Source organism: Oncorhynchus gorbuscha, unplaced genomic scaffold (genome assembly GCF_021184085.1).
Source record: "Oncorhynchus gorbuscha isolate QuinsamMale2020 ecotype Even-year unplaced genomic scaffold, OgorEven_v1.0 Un_scaffold_510, whole genome shotgun sequence".
In the NCBI taxonomy this organism is placed as follows: Eukaryota; Metazoa; Chordata; class Actinopteri; order Salmoniformes; family Salmonidae; genus Oncorhynchus; species Oncorhynchus gorbuscha.
Genome location: NW_025745342.1, coordinates 72525 through 91789, shown reverse-complemented (window position 1 = coordinate 91789; position 19265 = coordinate 72525). Strand labels below are relative to the sequence as shown.

Below are 19265 nucleotides of genomic sequence, written 5' to 3'. Positions count from 1 at the left end.
AAGGAGAGAGAGAGAGAAGAGGAGGGAGGGAGTATAGAGAGAGAAATTAAAGAGAGGAGGGAGAGAGAGAGATTAAAGAGAGACGAGGGAGAGAGATATTAGAGAGAGAGGAGAGAGTGAGATTGTGAGAAGTCAATCTATCTATCTATCTGTCTGTCTGACGAGTACTATTTGACTATTTAACTAACTACTTAGCAGTCTTATGGGGGTGGAATCTGTTCCGGGCCTTGTTGGTTCCAGACTTGAGGCATCGGTACCACTTGCCATGCAATAGCTGAGAGAACAGTCTATGACTTGGGTTGCTGGAATCTGACCATTTTTAGGGCCTTCCTCTGACACCACCTGGTATAGAGGTCCTGGATGTCAGGAAGCTTGGCCCCAGTGATGTACTGGGCCGTACGCACTACCCTCTGTAGTGCCTTGCGGTCGGAGGCCGAGCAGTTGCCATAACAAGAGTTGATGCAGCCAGTCAAGATACTCTCAGTGGTGCAGCTGTATAACTTTTTTTTAGATTTGTGATCTGAGGGAGCTTGTGTGTGTGTGTGTGTGTGTGTGTGTGTGTGTGTGTGTGTGTGTGTGTGTGTGTGTGTGTGTGTGTGTGTGTGTGTGTGTGTGTGTGTGTGTGTGTGTGTGTGTGTGTGTGTGTGTGTGTACCTGAGGAGCATACTGCAGGCCTTGCAGGAGGTGGTATCTTCAAAGCAGTGCATCTGGAAGTCATGACTATTGGCAGTACAGTTCTCTGGACACATGTTGGACCTGCCAATCAAACAATCAACCAACCAACCAAATAAATCCATCAATCAGTCAGTCTGTCCATTAGTCAATCCCTCCCTCCATCCATCCACCAATCCCTCCCTCCCTCCCTCCATCCATCCAGCAATCCCTCCCTCCATCCATCCACCAATCCCTCCCTCCATCCATCCTCCAATCCCTCCCTCCCTCCCTCCATCCATCCAGCAATCCCTCCCTCCATCCATCCACCAATCCCTCCCTCCATCCATCCACCAATCCCTCCCTCCATCCATCCATTCACCAATCCCTCCCTCCCTCCATCCATCCTCCAATCCCACCCTCCCTCCATCCATCCACCAATCCCTCCCTCCCTCCATTCACCATTCCCTCCCTCCCTCCATCCATTCACCAATCCCTCCCTCCATCCATCCTCCAATCCCACCCTCCCTCCATCCATCCACCAATCCCTCCCTCCATTCACCAATCCCTCCCTCCGTCCCTCCATCCACCAATCCCTCCCTCCCTCCATCCACCAATCCCTCCTCCATCGATCCACCAATCCCTGCCTCCATCCATTCACCAACCACTCCCTCCATCCATCCACCAATCCCTCCCTCCCTCCCTCCATTCACCATTCCCTCCCTCCCTCCATCCATTCACCATTCCCTCCCTCCCTCCATCCATGCACTATTGTATGACTCACAGGGCCATCTCAAACTGCTCCAGCCATTTCTTCTTGAGATCTCTGGTCTTGAAGAAAAGGTCGTATCCTGACTTCCCATAACAGTCTATAAGCAGGAAACAATGTGACCACTACACACACACGCACACGCACACGCACACACACACACACACACACACACACACACACACACACACACACACACACACACACACACAGGATAAGTTTAGTACAAAATGTGGGGAGAGGAGAAGAGAAGACAAGAGAAGGAGGAGAAGACGAGAAGAGAAGGAAGAGCAGAGAAGAAAAGAGAAGAGAAGAGGAGAGAGAGAAGACAAGAAAAGAGAAGGAGAAGAAGAGGAGAGAGAGAAGACAAGAAAAGAGAAGGAGGAGAAGAGGAGAGAGAGAAGACAAGAAAAGAGAAGGAGGAGAAGAGGAGAGAGAGAAGACAAGAAAAGAGAAGGAGGAGAAGAGGAGAGAGAGAAGACAAGAAAAGAGAAGGAGGAGAAGAGAAGAGAAGGACGAAAAGAGGAAAGAAGAGAAGAGGAGAGAGAGAAGACAAGAAAAGAGAAGGAGGAGAAGAGAAGAGAAGGACGAAAAGAGGAAAGAAGAGAAGAGGAGAGAGAGAAGACAAGAAAAGAGAAGGAGGAGAAGAGAAGAGAGAGAAGACAAGAAAAGAGAAGGAGAAGAAGAGAAGAGAAGGACGAAAAGAGGAAAGAAGAGAAGAGGAGAGAGAGAAGACAAGAAAAGAGAAGGAGGAGAAGAGAAGAGAGAGAAGACAAGAAAAGAGAAGGAGAAGAGAAGGAGAAGAGAAGAGAGAGAAGACAAGAAAAGAGAAGGAGAAGAGAAGGAGAAGAGAAGAGAGAGAAGACAAGAAAAGAGAAGGAGGAGAGAAGGAGAAGAGAAGGAAGAGAAGAGAAGGAGAAGAGAAGGAGAAGAGAAGAGAGAGAAGACAAGAAAAGAGAAGGAGGAGAAGACGAGAAGAGAAGGAAGAGAAGAGGAGGGGAAGAGCAGGGAAGAGAAGAGGAGGAGAAGAAGAGAAGGAGAAGAGCAGACTAAGCTACCTTCTTGCTGTCCTTCTCCCCGGTGGTTTCGTCTCGTAGCTGGTAGTACCGCAGGTCTATAATCTCCTTCAGTTCCATCGTCTCTCCACTCTTCTTCTTACACACTAGCATTGCCTTGTCAAACAGGAACGCATACCTGACACGCGGGCACACGCACACACACACACACACACACACACACACACACACACACACACACACACACACACACACACACACACACACACACACACACACACACACACACACACACACACACACACACACACACACCGTTATAAAACAACAACACAGACCTCACACGCATACCTGTACCCCCTACCCCACACACGCACAGACTAACACATACTGTGACACACACACAGCCCCCCCACACCACACACACACACACACACACACACTGACACACAATGTGACCCCCCACACACTGACACACAATTTGACTTCCCCACACACTCACACTGACAAAACATTTGACCCTCCCCACACACACACAATGACACACAATGTGACCCCACACACACACAGACTAACACATACTGTGGCACACACACAGCGCCTGCCCCCCCACACACACACACACCTGTCCTGTTTGGACTTCTTCTCTGAGGAGCTGATCTTCAGTTCTCCATCTATCTTGGGTCGTCCGTACAGAGCCAGAGACTGAGTCATGTTCTCTATAGACAACTGGAAGGTGGTGATCTGTTTGATGATCTCGTTGTCTCTCTTTACCTCGTTCACACACTGAGCCAGGTCCTGAAACACACATACACACATACGAGCGTGCACACACACACACACACACACACACACACACACACACACACACACACACACACACACACACACACACACACACACACACACACACACACACACACACACACACAGTTTACCCTTCCAGTAAAGTCTGGAAGAGGAACTCATGCTTGTCCTGTTAGTATCAGTAAAGTCTGGGAGAGGAACTCATGCTTGTCCTGTTACTATCAGTAAAGTCTGGGAGAGGAACTCATGCTTGTCCTGTTACTATCAGTAAAGTCTGAGAGAGGAACGATGCTTGTCCTGTTAGACAACTTGTCCTGTTGTAAAGTCTGGGAGAGGAACTCATGCTTGTCATGTTAGTATCAGTAAAGTCTGGGAGAGGAACTCATGCTTGTCCTGTTAGTAAAGTATGGAAGAGGACATCATGCTTGTCCTGTTAGTATCAGTAAAGTCTGGAAGAGGACATCATGCTTGTCCTGTTCGTATCAGTAAAGTCTGGAAGAGGACATCATGCTTGTCCTGTTAGTATCAGTAAAGTCTGGGAGAGGACCTCATGCTTGTCCTGTTAATAAAGTCTGGAAGAGGAACTCATGCTTGTCCTGTTAGTAAAGTCTGGGAGAGAAACTCATGCTTGTCCTGTTAATAAAGTCTGGAAGAAGAACGCATGCTTGTCCTGTTAGTAAAGTCTGGTAGAGAAACTCATGCTTGTCCTGTTACTATCAGTAAATTCTGGGAGAGGAACTCATGCTTGTCCTGTTAGTAAAGTATGGAAGATGACATCATGCTTGTCCTGTTAGTAAAGTCTGGAAGAGGAACTCATGCTTGTCCTGTTAGTAAAGTCTGGGAGAGGACATCATGCTTGTCCTGTTACTATCAGTAAATTCTGGGAGAGGAACTCATGCTTGTCCTGTTAGTAAAGTCTGGGAGAGGAACTCATGCTTGTTCTGTCAGTATCAGTAAAGTCTGGGAGAGGAACTCATGCTTGTCCTGTTAGTAAAGTCTGGGAGAGGACCTCATGCTTGTCCTGTTACTATCAGTAAAGTCTGGGAGAGGAACTCATGCTTGTCCTGTTACTATCAGTAAAGTCTGGGAGAGGAACTCATGCTTGTCCTGTTACTATCAGTAAAGTCTGAGAGAGGAACTCATGCTTGTCCTGTTAGTAAAGTCTGGGAGAGGAACTCATGCTTGTCATGTTAGTATCAGTAAAGTGTGGGAGAGGAACTCATGCTTGTCCTGTTAGTAAAGTATGGAAGAGGACATCATGCTTGTCCTGTTAGTATCAGTAAAGTCTGGAAGAGGACATCATGCTTGTCCTGTTCGTATCAGTAAAGTCTGGAAGAGGACATCATGCTTGTCCTGTTAGTATCAGTAAAGTCTGGGAGAGGACCTCATGCTTGTCCTGTTAATAAAGTCTGGAAGAGGAACTCATGCTTGTCCTGTTAGTAAAGTCTGGGAGAGAAACTCATGCTTGTCCTGCTAATAAAGTCTGGAAGAGGAACGCATGCTTGTCCTGTTAGTAAAGTCTGGTAGAGAAACTCATGCTTGTCCTGTTACTATCAGTAAATTCTGGGAGAGGAACTCATGCTTGTCCTGTTGGTAAAGTATGGAAGAGGACATCATGCTTGTCCTGTTAGTAAAGTCTGGAAGAGGAACTCATGCTTGTCCTGTTAGTAAAGTCTGGGAGAGGACATCATGCTTGTCCTGTTACTATCAGTAAATTCTGGGAGAGGAACTCATGCTTGTCCTGTTAGTAAAGTCTGGGAGAGGAACTCATGCTTGTTCTGTCAGTATCAGTAAAGTCTGGGAGAGGAACTCATGCTTGTCCTGTTACTAAAGTCTGGGAGAGGATCTCATGCTTGTCCTGTTACTATCAGTAAAGTCTGGGAGAGGAACTCATGCTTGTCCTGTTACTATCAGTAAAGTCTGGGAGAGGAACTCATGCTTGTCCTGTTACTATCAGTAAAGTCTGAGAGAGGAACTCATGCTTGTCCTGTTAGTAAAGTCTGGGAGAGGAACTCATGCTTGTCATGTTAGTATCAGTAAAGTCTGGGAGAGGAACTCATGCTTGTCCTGTTAGTAAAGTATGGAAGAGGACATCATGCTTGTCCTGTTAGTATCAGTAAAGTCTGGAAGAGGACATCATGCTTGTCCTGTTCGTATCAGTAAAGTCTGGAAGAGGACATCATGCTTGTCCTGTTAGTATCAGTAAAGTCTGGGAGAGGACCTCATGCTTGTCCTGTTAATAAAGTCTGGAAGAGGAACTCATGCTTGTCCTGTTAGTATCAGTAAAGTCTGGGAGAGGACCTCATGCTTGTCCTGTTGGTAAAGTCTGGGAGAGGAACTCATGCTTGTCCTGTCAGTATCAGTAAAGTCTGGGAGAGGACCTCATGCTTGTCCTGTTAGTATCAGTGAAGCCTGGAAGAGGAAGGTCAACTCACTCTCATGGCGTCTAGAGCTGTCCGAAGGTTTTCTTTCTCTGTATTGCTGGAGGTGTGTTTCACCAGCTCCTGGTAATCACATTATTAACACTATTACTAACACTATCACACTATTAACACTATCACACTATTAACACTATCACACTATTAACACTATTACTAACACTATCACACTATTAACACTATTACTAACACTATCACACTATTCAAATCAAATCAAATCAAATTTATTTATATAGCCCTTCGTACATCAGCTGATATCTCAAAGTGCTGTACAGAAACCCAGCCTAAAACCCCAAACAGCAAACAATGCAGGTGTAAAAGCTATTAACACTAATACTAACACTATCACATTATTAACACTAATACTAACACTATTAACACTATCACACTATTAACACTATCACACTATTAACACTATCACACTATTAACACTATTACTAACACTATCACACTATTAACACTATCACACTATTAACACTATCACACTATTAACACTATTACTAACACTATCACACTATTAACACTATCACACTATTAACACTATCACACTATTAACACTATCACATTATTAACACTATCACACTATTAACACTATCACACTATTAACACTAATACTAACACTATCACACTATTAACACTATCACACTATTAACACTATTACTAACACTATCACACTATTAACACTATCACACTATTAACACTATCACACTATTAACACTAATACTAACACTATCACACTATTAACACTATCACACTATTAACACTATTAACACTATTAACACTATTAACACTATCACACTATTAACACTATCACACTATTAACACTATTACTAACACTATCACACTATTACTAACACTATTAACACTATCACACTATTAACACTATTAACACTATTAACACTATTAACACTATCACACTATTAACACTATCACACTATTAACACTAATACTAACACTATCACACTATTAACACTATCACAATATTAACACTATCACACTATTAACACTATTACTAACACTATCACACTATTAACACTATCACACTATTAACACTATCACACTATTACCACTATCACACTATTAACACTATCACACTATTAACACTAATACTAACACTATCACACTATTAACACTATCACACTATTAACACTATCACACTATTAACACTATCACACTATTAACACTAATATTAACACTATCACACTATTAACACTATCACACTATTAACACTATTACTAACACTATCACACTATTAACACTATCACACTATTAACACTATTACTAACACTATCACACTATTAACACTATCACACTATTAACACTAATACTAACACTATCACACTATTAACACTAATACTAACACTATCACACTATTAACACTATTACTAACACTATCACACTATTAACACTATCACACTATTAACACTATCACACTATTACCACTATCACACTATTACCACTATCACACTATTAACACTATCACACTATTAACACTAATACTAACACTATCACACTATTAACACTAATACTAACACTATCACACTATTAACACTATCACACTATTAACACTATCACACTATTAACACTATCACACTATTAACACTATCACACTATTAACACTATTACTAACACTATCACACTATTAACACTATCACACTATTAACACTAATACTAACACTATCACACTATTAACACTATTACTAACACTATCACACTATCACACTATTAACACTATCACATTATTAACACTATTACTAACACTATCACACTATTAACACTATCACACTATTAACACTATCACACTATTAACACTATCACACTATTAACACTATTACACTATTAACACTATCACACTATTAACACTATTACTAACACTATCACACTATTAACACTATCACACTATTAACACTATTACTAACACTATCACACTATTAACACTATTACTAACACTATCACACTATTAACACTATTAACACTATCACACTATTAACACTATCACACTATTAACACTATTACTAACACTATCACACTATTAACACTATTACTAACACTATCACACTATCACACTATTAACACTATCACACTATTAACACTAATACTAACACTATCACACTATTAACACTATTACTAACACTATCACACTATTAACACTATCACACTATTAACACTATCACACTATTAACACCATTACTAACACTATCACACTATTAACACTATCACACTATTAACACTATCACACTATTAACACTATCACACTATTAACACTATCACACTATTAACACTATCACACTATTAACACTATCACACTATTAACACTATCACACTATTAACACTATCACACTATTAACACTATCACACTATTAACACTATTACTAACACTATCACACTATTAACACTATCACACTATTAACACTATTACTAACACTATCACACTATTAACACTATCACACTATTAACACTATCACACTATTACTAACACTATCACACTATTAACACTATTACTAACACTATCACACTATTAACACTAATACTAACACTATCACACTATTAACACTATTAACACTATTAACACTATCACACTATTAACACTATTACTAACACTATCACACTATTAACACTATCACACTATTAACACTATCACACTATTAACACTATTACTAACACTATCACACTATTAACACTATCACACTATTAACACTATCACACTATTAACACTATTACTAACACTATTAACACTATCACACTATTAACACTATCACACTATTAACACTATCACACTATTAACACTATCACACTATTAACACTAATACTAACACTATCACACTATTAACACTATCACACTATTAACACTATCACACTATTAACACTATCACACTATTAACACTATCACACTATTAACACTATCACACTATTAACACTATTCCTAACACTATCACACTATTAACACTATCACACTATTAACACTATCACACTATTAACACTATCACACTATTAACACTAATACTAACACTATCACACTATTAACACTATCACACTATTAACACTAATACTAACACTATCACACTATTAACACTATTCCTAACACTATCACACTATTAACACTATCACACTATTAACACTATCACACTATTAACACTATCACACTATTAACACTAATACTAACACTATCACACTATTAACACTATCACACTATTAACACTAATACTAACACTATCACACTATTAACACTAATACTAACACTATCACACTATTAACACTATCACACTATTAACACTATTCCTAACACTATCACACTATTAACACTATCACACTATTAACACTAATACTAACACTATCACACTATTAACACTAATACTAACACTATCACACTATTAACACTATCACACTATTAACACTATTCCTAACACTATGACACTATTAACACTATCACACTATTAACACTATCACACTATTAACACTATCACACTATTAACACTAATACTAACACTATCACACTATCACACTATTAACACTATTACTAACACTATCACACTATTAACACTATCACACTATTAACACTATCACACTATTAACACTATTACTAACACTATTAACACTATCACACTATTAACACTATCACACTATTAACACTAATACTAACACTATCACACTATTAACACTATCACATTATTAACACTATTAACACTATTAACACTATTAACACTATTAACACTATTAACACTATTAACACTATTAACACTATCACACTATTCACACTATCACACTATTCACACTATCACATTATTAACACTATTAACACTATTAACACTATTAACACTATTAACACTATTAACACTATTAACACTATTAACACTATCACACTATTAACACTATCACACTATTAACACTATCACATTATTAACACTATTAACACTATTAACACTATTAACACTATTAACACTATTAACACTATTAACATTATTAACACTATTAACACTATTAACACTATTAACACTATTAACACTATTAACACTATTAACACTATTAACACTATCACACTATTAACACTATCACACTATTAACACTATTACTAACACTATCACACTATTAACACTATCACACTATTAACACTATTACTAACACTATCACACTATTAACACTATTAACACTATCACACTATCACACTATCACACTATTAACACTATTACTAACACTATCACACTATTAACACTATTACTAACACTATCACACTATTAACACTATTACTAACACTATCACACTATTAACACTATTACTAACACTATCACACTATTAACACTATTACTAACACTATCACACTATTAACACTATCACACTATTAACACTATTACTAACACTATCACACTATTAACACTATCACACTATCACACTATCACACTATTAACACTATTACTAACACTATCACACTATTAACACTAATACTAACACTATCACACTATTAACACTATTACTAACACTATCACACTATTAACACTATCACACTATTAACACTATCACACTATTAACACTAATATTAACACTATCACATTATTAACACTATCACACTATTAACACTATCACACTATTAACACTATCACACTATTAACACTATCACACTATTAACACTATTACTAACACTATCACACTATTAACACTATCACACTATTAACACTAATACTAACACTATCACACTATTAACACTATCACATTATTAACACTATTACTAACACTATCACACTATTAACACTATCACACTATTAACACTATCACACTATTAACACTATCACACTATTAACACTATTACACTATTAACACTATCACACTATTAACACCATTACTAACACTATCACACTATTAACACTATTACTAACACTATCACACTATTAACACTATTACTAACACTATCACACTATTAACACTATTACTAACACTATCACACTATTAACACTATTACTAACACTATCACACTATTAACACTATTAACACTATCACACTATTAACACTATCACACTATTAACACTATTACTAACACTATCACACTATTAACACTATTACTAACACTATCACACTATCACACTATTAACACTATCACACTATTAACACTATTAACACTATCACACTATTAACACTATCACACTATTAACACTATTACTAACACTATCACACTATTAACACTATTACTAACACTATCACACTATCACACTACTAACACTATCACACTATTAACACTATTACTAACACTATCACACTATTAACACTATCACACTATTAACACTATCACACTATTAACACCATTACTAACACTATCACACTATTAACACTATCACACTATTAACACTATCACACTATTAACACTATCACACTATTAACACTATCACACTATTAACACTATCACACTATTAACACTATCACACTATTAACACTATTACTAACACTATCACACTATTAACACTATCACACTATTAACACTATCACACTATTAACACTATCACACTATTAACACTATTACTAACACTATCACACTATTAACACTATCACACTATTAACACTATCACACTATTAACACTATTACTAACACTATCACACTATTAACACTATTAACACTATTAACACTATCACACTATTAACACTATTACTAACACTATCACACTATTAACACTATCACACTATTAACACTATCACACTATTAACACTATTACTAACACTATTAACACTATCACACTATTAACACTATTACTAACACTATCACACTATTAACACTATCACACTATTAACACTATCACACTATTAACACTATTACTAACACTATTAACACTATCACACTATTAACACTATCACACTATTAACACTAATACTAACACTATCACACTATTAACACTATCACACTATTAACACTATCACACTATTAACACTATTCCTAACACTATGACACTATTAACACTATCACACTATTAACACTAATACTAACACTATCACACTATTAACACTAATACTAACACTATCACACTATTAACACTATCACACTATTAACACTATCACACTATTAACACTATTCCTAACACTATGACACTATTAACACTATCACACTATTAACACTAATACTAACACTATCACACTATTAACACTATCACATTATTAACACTATCACACTATTAACACTATTCCTAACACTATCACACTATTAACACTATCACACTATTAACACTAATACTAACACTATCACACTATTAACACTATTCCTAACACTATCACACTATTAACACTATCACACTATTAACACTATCACACTATTAACACTATTCCTAACACTATGACACTATTAACACTATCACACTATTAACACTATTACTAACACTATCACACTATTAACACTATCACACTATTAACACTATCACACTATTAACACTAATACTAACACTATCACACTATTAACACTATCACACTATTAACACTATTCCTAACACTATGACACTATTAACACTATCACACTATTAACACTATTACTAACACTATCACACTATTAACACTATCACACTATTAACACTAATACTAACACTATCACACTATTAACACTATAACACTATTAACACTATCACACTATTAACACTATCACACTATTAACACTATCACACTATTAACACTATTAACACTATTAACACTATCACACTATTAACACTATCACACTATTAACACTATTACTAACACTATCACACTATTAACACTATCACACTATTAACACTATTACTAACACTATCACACTATTAACACTATTAACACTATCACACTATCACACTATCACACTATTAACACTATTACTAACACTATCACACTATTAACACTATTACTAACACTATCACACTATTAACACTATCACACTATTAACACTATTACTAACACTATCACACTATTAACACTATTACTAACACTATCACACTATCACACTATTAACACTATTACTAACACTATCACACTATCACACTATCACACTATTAACACTATTAACACTATCACACTATTAACACTATTACTAACACTATCACACTATTAACACTATTACTAACACTATCACACTATTAACACTATAACACTATTAACACTATTACACTATTAACACTATCACACTATTAACATTATCACACTATTAACACTATCACACTATTAACACTATCACACTATTAACACTATAACACTATTAACACTATTACACTATTAACACTATCACACTATTAACATTATCACACTATTAACACTATCACATTATTAACACTATCACACTATTAACACTAATACTAAAACTATCACACTATTAACACTATCACACTATCACACTATTACTAACACTATCACACTATTAACACTATCACACTATTAACACTATCACACTATTAACACTAATACTAAAACTATCACACTATTAACACTATCACACTATTAACACTATTACTAACACTATCACACTATTAACACTATTACTAACACTATCACACTATCACACTATCACACTATTAACACTATTAACACTATCACACTATTAACACTATTACTAACACTATCACACTATTAACACTATTACTAACACTATCACACTATTAACACTATCACACTATTAACACTATAACACTATTAACACTATTACACTATTAACACTATCACACTATTAACATTATCACACTATTAACACTATCACACTATTAACACTATCACACTATTAACACTATCACACTATTAACACTATCACACTATTAACACTAATACTAAAACTATCACACTATCACACTATTAACACTATTACTAACACTATCACACTATTAACACTAATACTAACACTATCACACTATTAACACTATTACTAACACTATCACACTATTAACACTATCACACTATTAACACTAATACTAACACTATCACACTATTAACACTATTACTAACACTATCACACTATTAACACTAATACTAACACTATCACACTATTAACACTATTACTAACACTATCACACTATTAACACTATCACACTATTAACACTATTACTAACACTATCACACTATTAACACTATCACACTATTAACACTAATACTAACACTATCACACTATTAACACTATTACTAACACTATCACACTATTAACACTATTACTAACACTATCACACTATTAACACTATTACTAACACTATCACACTATTAACACTATTACTAACACTATCACACTATTAACACTATCACACTATTAACACTATCACACTATTAACACTATCACACTATTAACACTATCACACTATTAACACTATTACTAACACTATCACACTATTAACACTATTACTAACACTATCACACTATTAACACTAATACTAACACTATCACACTATCACACTATTAACACTATCACACTATTAACACTATCACACTATTAACACTATTACTAACACTATCACACTATCACACTATTAACACTATTAACACTATCACACTATTAACACTATTACTAACACTATCACACTATTAACACTAATACTAACACTATCACACTATCACACTATTAACACTATCACACTATTAACACTATCACACTATTAACACTATTACTAACACTATCACACTATCACACTATTAACACTATCACACTATTAACACTATCACACTATTAACACTATTACTAACACTATCACACTATTACTAACACTATCACACTATTAACACTATTACTAACACTATCACACTATCACACTATTAACACTATCACACTATTAACACTATCACACTATCACACTATTACTAACACTATCACACTATTAACACTATTACTAACACTATCACACTATCACACTATTAACACTATTACTAACACTATCACACTATCACACTATCACACTATTAACACTATTAACACTATCACACTATTAACACTGATGCATGTAAACCACGTGTGTGTTAAGAAAACACACACACACACACACACACACACACACACACACACACACACACACACACACACACACACACACACACACACACACACACACACACACACACACACACACACACACACACACACACACTGTACCTGGAGCAGTAGGTGGTATTTGAGGACTCTCTGCATGGGAACCATGAGTAGATCACGCAGAGAGAACCTGCCACTGTTAGCCCTCTTAGAGCACTCCTAGAGAGGGGAGAGGAGAGGAGAGGAGAGGAGAGGAGAGGAGAGGAGAGGAGAGGAGAGGAGAGGAGAGGAGAGGAGAGGAGAGGAGAGGAGAGGAGAGGAGAGGAGAGGAGAGGAGAGGAGAGGAGAGGAGAGGAGAGGAGAGGAGGGATCAGTTCAGTGTAAATGAAAAGAGAATAAGCGTATCCACCTCTCTGTCCTCCTCCATGTTTCATATGGGTGATGTATCCACCACTATTCTCACCTCTAGTTTCATCTTAACTCCTTCCTTCATGGCGGACATCTTGTCCAGGTGTTTAGTAGCTGCTTCCACCTGACTGCAGTACCGCCCATACGGCAACAACCTGGGAGAGAGAGGTATATTTCAGCAATAAGGCCGAAGGGGTGTGGTATATGGCCAATATACCACGGCTAAGGGCTGATCTTAGGTAAGACGCAAGAGCCTGAATACAGCCCTTAGCCGTGGTATATGGCCAATATACCACGGCTAAGGGCTGTTCTTAGGTAAGACGCAAGAGCCTGAATACAGCTCTTAGCCGTGGTATATTGGCCATATATAACAAACCCCTGAGGTGCCTTACTGCTGTTATAAACTGGTTACCAGTGTAATTAAAGCAGTAAAAACAAATGTCATACATGTGGTCTGATATACCACGGCTGTCAGCCAATCAGCATTCAGTGCGGGAACAAGACAGTTTATAATCATTTTACATAATCTTTCCAGCCCTTATGTTACTCTTCCGATGGCATTGAGGAGTACACCACATCATTCACTGGCTTTATCAATAAGTGCATCGAGGACGTCGTCTCCACAATGACTGTACGTACATACCCCAACCAGAAGCCATGGATTACAGGCAACATTCGCACTGAGCTAAAGGGTAGAGGTGCGAGACTCTAACCCAGAAGCTTTTAAGAAATCCCACTATACCCTCCGACGAACAATCCAACAGGCAAAGCGTCAATACAGGGCAAAGATTGAGTCATACTACACCGGCTCCGAAGCTCGTTTTATATGGCAGGGCTTGCAAACTATTACACTGAGGCATGCATGAGAGCATCAGCTGTTCCGGACGACTGTGTGATCACACTCTCCGTAGCCGACGTGAGTAAGACCTTTAAACAGGTCAACATACATAAGGCTGCAGGGCCAGATGGATTAGCAGGACATGTGCTCCAGGCATGCGCTGACCATGACTACAGACCCGTAAAGGACTACAGACCCGTAGCACTCACGTCCGTAGCCATGAAGTGCTTTGAAAGGCTGGATATGGCTCACATCAACATCATTATCCCAGAAACCCTAGACCCACTCCAATTCACATACTGCCCAAACAGATCCACAGATGATGCAATCTCTATTGCACTCCACACTGCCCTTTCCCACCTGGACAAAAGGAACACTTATGTGAGAATGCTGTTCCTTGACTACAGCTCGGCGTTCAACACCATAGTGCCCATGAAGCTCATCACTAAGCTAAGGAACCTGGGACTAAACACCTCCATCTGTAACTGAATCGTGGACTTCCTAACGGGCCGTCCCCAGGTTGTGAGGGTAGGGAGCAACACATCTGCCAGGCTGATCCTCAACACTGGAGCTCCCCAGGGTTGCATGCTCAGTCCCCTCCTGTTCTCCCTGTTCACCCACGACTGCATGGCCAGGCACGACTCCAACATCATCATTAAGTTTGCAGACGACACAACAGTGGTAGGCCTGATCACCGACAACGACGAGACAGCCTATAGGAGGAGGTCAGAGACCTGGCCGGGTGGTGCCAGAATAACAACCTATCCCTCAACGTAACCAAGACTAAGGAGATGATTGTGGACTACAGGAAAAGGAGGACTGAGCACGTCCCCATTCTCATCGACTGGGCTGTAGTGGAGCAGGTTGAGAGCTTCAAGTTCCTAGGTGTCCACATCACCAACATACTAGAATGGTCCAAACACACCAAGACAGTCGTGAAGAGGGCACGACAAAGCCTATTCCCCCTCAGGAGACTAAAAGGATTTGGCATGGGTCCTCAGATCCTCAAAAGGTTCTACAGCTGCAACATCGGGAGCATCCTGACTGGTTGCATCACTGCCTGGTACAGCAATTGCTTGGTCTCTGACCGCAAGGCACTACAGGGGGTAGTGAGTACGGCCCAGTACATCACTGGGCCTGAGCTTCCTGCCATCCAGGACCTGTACACCAGGCAGTGTCAGAGAAAGGCCCTAAAAATTGTCCAGCCACCCCAGTCATAGACTGTTCTCTCTACTACTGCATGACAAGTGGTACCGGAGTGCCAAGTCTAGGACCAAAAGGGCTTCTCAACAGCTTCTACCCCCAAAGCCATAAGACTCCTGAACAGGTAATAAAATGGCTACCCGGACTATTTGCATTGTGTGCCCCCCCAACCCCTCTTTTTTACGCTGCTGCTACTCACTGTTTATCAATATGCACAATATGCATAGTCTGTTATAGCCTCTCTACTGTATATAGCCGCTCTACTGTTATAGCCTCTCTACTGTATATAGCCTCTCTACTGTATATAGCCTCTCTACTGTATATAGCCTCTCTACTGTTATAGCCTTTCTACTGTAATACCTCTCTACTGTATATAGCCTCTCTACTGTATATAGCCTCTCTACTGTATATAGCCTCTCTACTGTATATAGCCTTGCTACTTTTATAGCCTCGCTACTTTTATAGCCTCTCTACTGTATATAGCCTCTCTACTGTATATAGCCTCTCTACTTTTATAGCCTCGCTACTTTTATAGCCTCTCTACTGTATATAGCCTCTCTACTGTATATAGCCTCTCTACTGTATATAGCCTTGCTACTTTTATAGCCTCGCTACTTTTATAGCCTCGCTACTTTTATAGCCTCTCTACTGTATATAGCCTCTCTACTGTATATAGCCTCTCTACTGTATATAGCCTCTCTACTTTTATAGCCTCTCTACTGTTATAGCCTCTCTACTGTTATAGCCTCTCTACTGTTATAGCCTCTCTACTGTTATAGCCTGTCTTTTTACTGTTGTTTTATTTCTTTACCTACCTATTGTTCACCTAATACCTTTATTGCACTGTTGGTTAGAGCCTGTAAGTAAGTATTTCACTGTAAGGTCTCTACACCTGTTGTATTCAGCATTTCACTGTAAGGTCTACTACACCTGTTGTATTCAGCATTTCACTGTAAGGTCTACTACACCTGTTGTATTCAGCATTTCACTGTAAGGTCTACTACACCTGTTGTATTCAGCATTTCACTGTAAGGTCTACTACACCTGTTGTATTCAGCATTTCACTGTAAGGTCTACTACGCCTGTTGTATTCAGCATTTCACTGTAAGGTCTACTACACCTGTTGTATTCAGCATTTCACTGTAAGGTCTACTGCACCTGTTGTATTCAGCATTTCACTGTAAGGTCTACTACACCTGTTGTATTCAGCATTTCACTGTAAGGTCTACTACACCTGTTGTATTCAGCATTTCACTGTAAGGTCTACTACACCTGTTGTATTCAGCGTTTCACTGTAAAGTCTCGACACCTGTTGTATTCAGCATTTCACTGTAAGGTCTACTACACCTGTTGTATTCAGCATTTCACTGTAAGGTCTATTACACTTGTTGTATTCAGCATTTCACTGTAAGGTCTACTACACCTGTTGTATTCGGTGCACGTGACAAATACACTTTGATTTGATTTGATATTTCTCTACCTCTCTTTGTAGTTGATGAAGACTTGGTAAAGGTTCTCGGCATTCAGGGTTAAGATCGAGGTCTGGATCTCCCCCAGCAGACTACGATGGGTTACAGCCAGATCCTACACAGAGAGTCAGAGAGGGAGGGGAGGAGGTAGAGTGAGAGAGAGAGAGATAGAGGGGGGGGCGGGTAGAGAGAGAGAGAGAGAGAGAGAGAGTTTGAGTTTTTATAAAACCTTTATTTTTTACTCAAGTGTTAACATAAAAACAAATGACACACTGCCCTTTCAGAAATGAAAAAACAAATGTAATTCCTAAATAAAAATAAATACATAACATATACATTCAACTTATTTCATCGGCAAAAAATAATTTCCCCTCTTCTACAAAACAAAGCGCTCTTTCGTAGGCCCACTTCTCCTCAAATAATAGGAGATCTTTTACAGCTGAAAAGAACTCAAAATCTACTTTTATTCTTGCTTTTACTAATCCTTTAAAAACACATCTTACATCCTGCCCATATCCCGTTTCTATCTTGTGTTTTCTACTCAGAAAAATTGACATCTTAGCTTGTCCCAAAATAAAATTTAACATTTGACATTTTCTTTTCTGTTGTTTACTATATTGAAACCCCAAAATAAAAACCGTGTTATTGAAAAATTCCCCTACAGCTTTAAACAAAGATTCCAGCATTTCCAATAGAGGTTTTATCCTCTCACACTCCATAAAACAGTGAAAAAT

General features: G+C 37.9%; 1 protein-coding gene across 13 annotated transcripts in view; it reads right to left on the bottom strand.

The window, feature by feature from the left end:
* Positions 1 to 19265, bottom strand: part of LOC124018429 (proto-oncogene vav-like) — an 85040-nt gene that overhangs the window by 19392 nt on the left and 46383 nt on the right. For all 13 annotated transcript variants that reach the window (XM_046333750.1, XM_046333749.1, XM_046333741.1 and 10 more), the window contains exons 9-16: positions 18543 to 18646; positions 15077 to 15176; positions 14737 to 14832; positions 5679 to 5747; positions 3062 to 3234; positions 2479 to 2614; positions 1436 to 1545; positions 655 to 756 (exon numbers count right to left, since the gene is read on the bottom strand). In XM_046333750.1, the coding sequence (XP_046189706.1) occupies positions 655 to 756; positions 1436 to 1545; positions 2479 to 2614; positions 3062 to 3234; positions 5679 to 5747; positions 14737 to 14832; positions 15077 to 15176; positions 18543 to 18646 (890 nt within the window). The remainder of the gene's footprint in view (positions 1 to 654; positions 757 to 1435; positions 1546 to 2478; positions 2615 to 3061; positions 3235 to 5678; positions 5748 to 14736; positions 14833 to 15076; positions 15177 to 18542; positions 18647 to 19265) is intronic.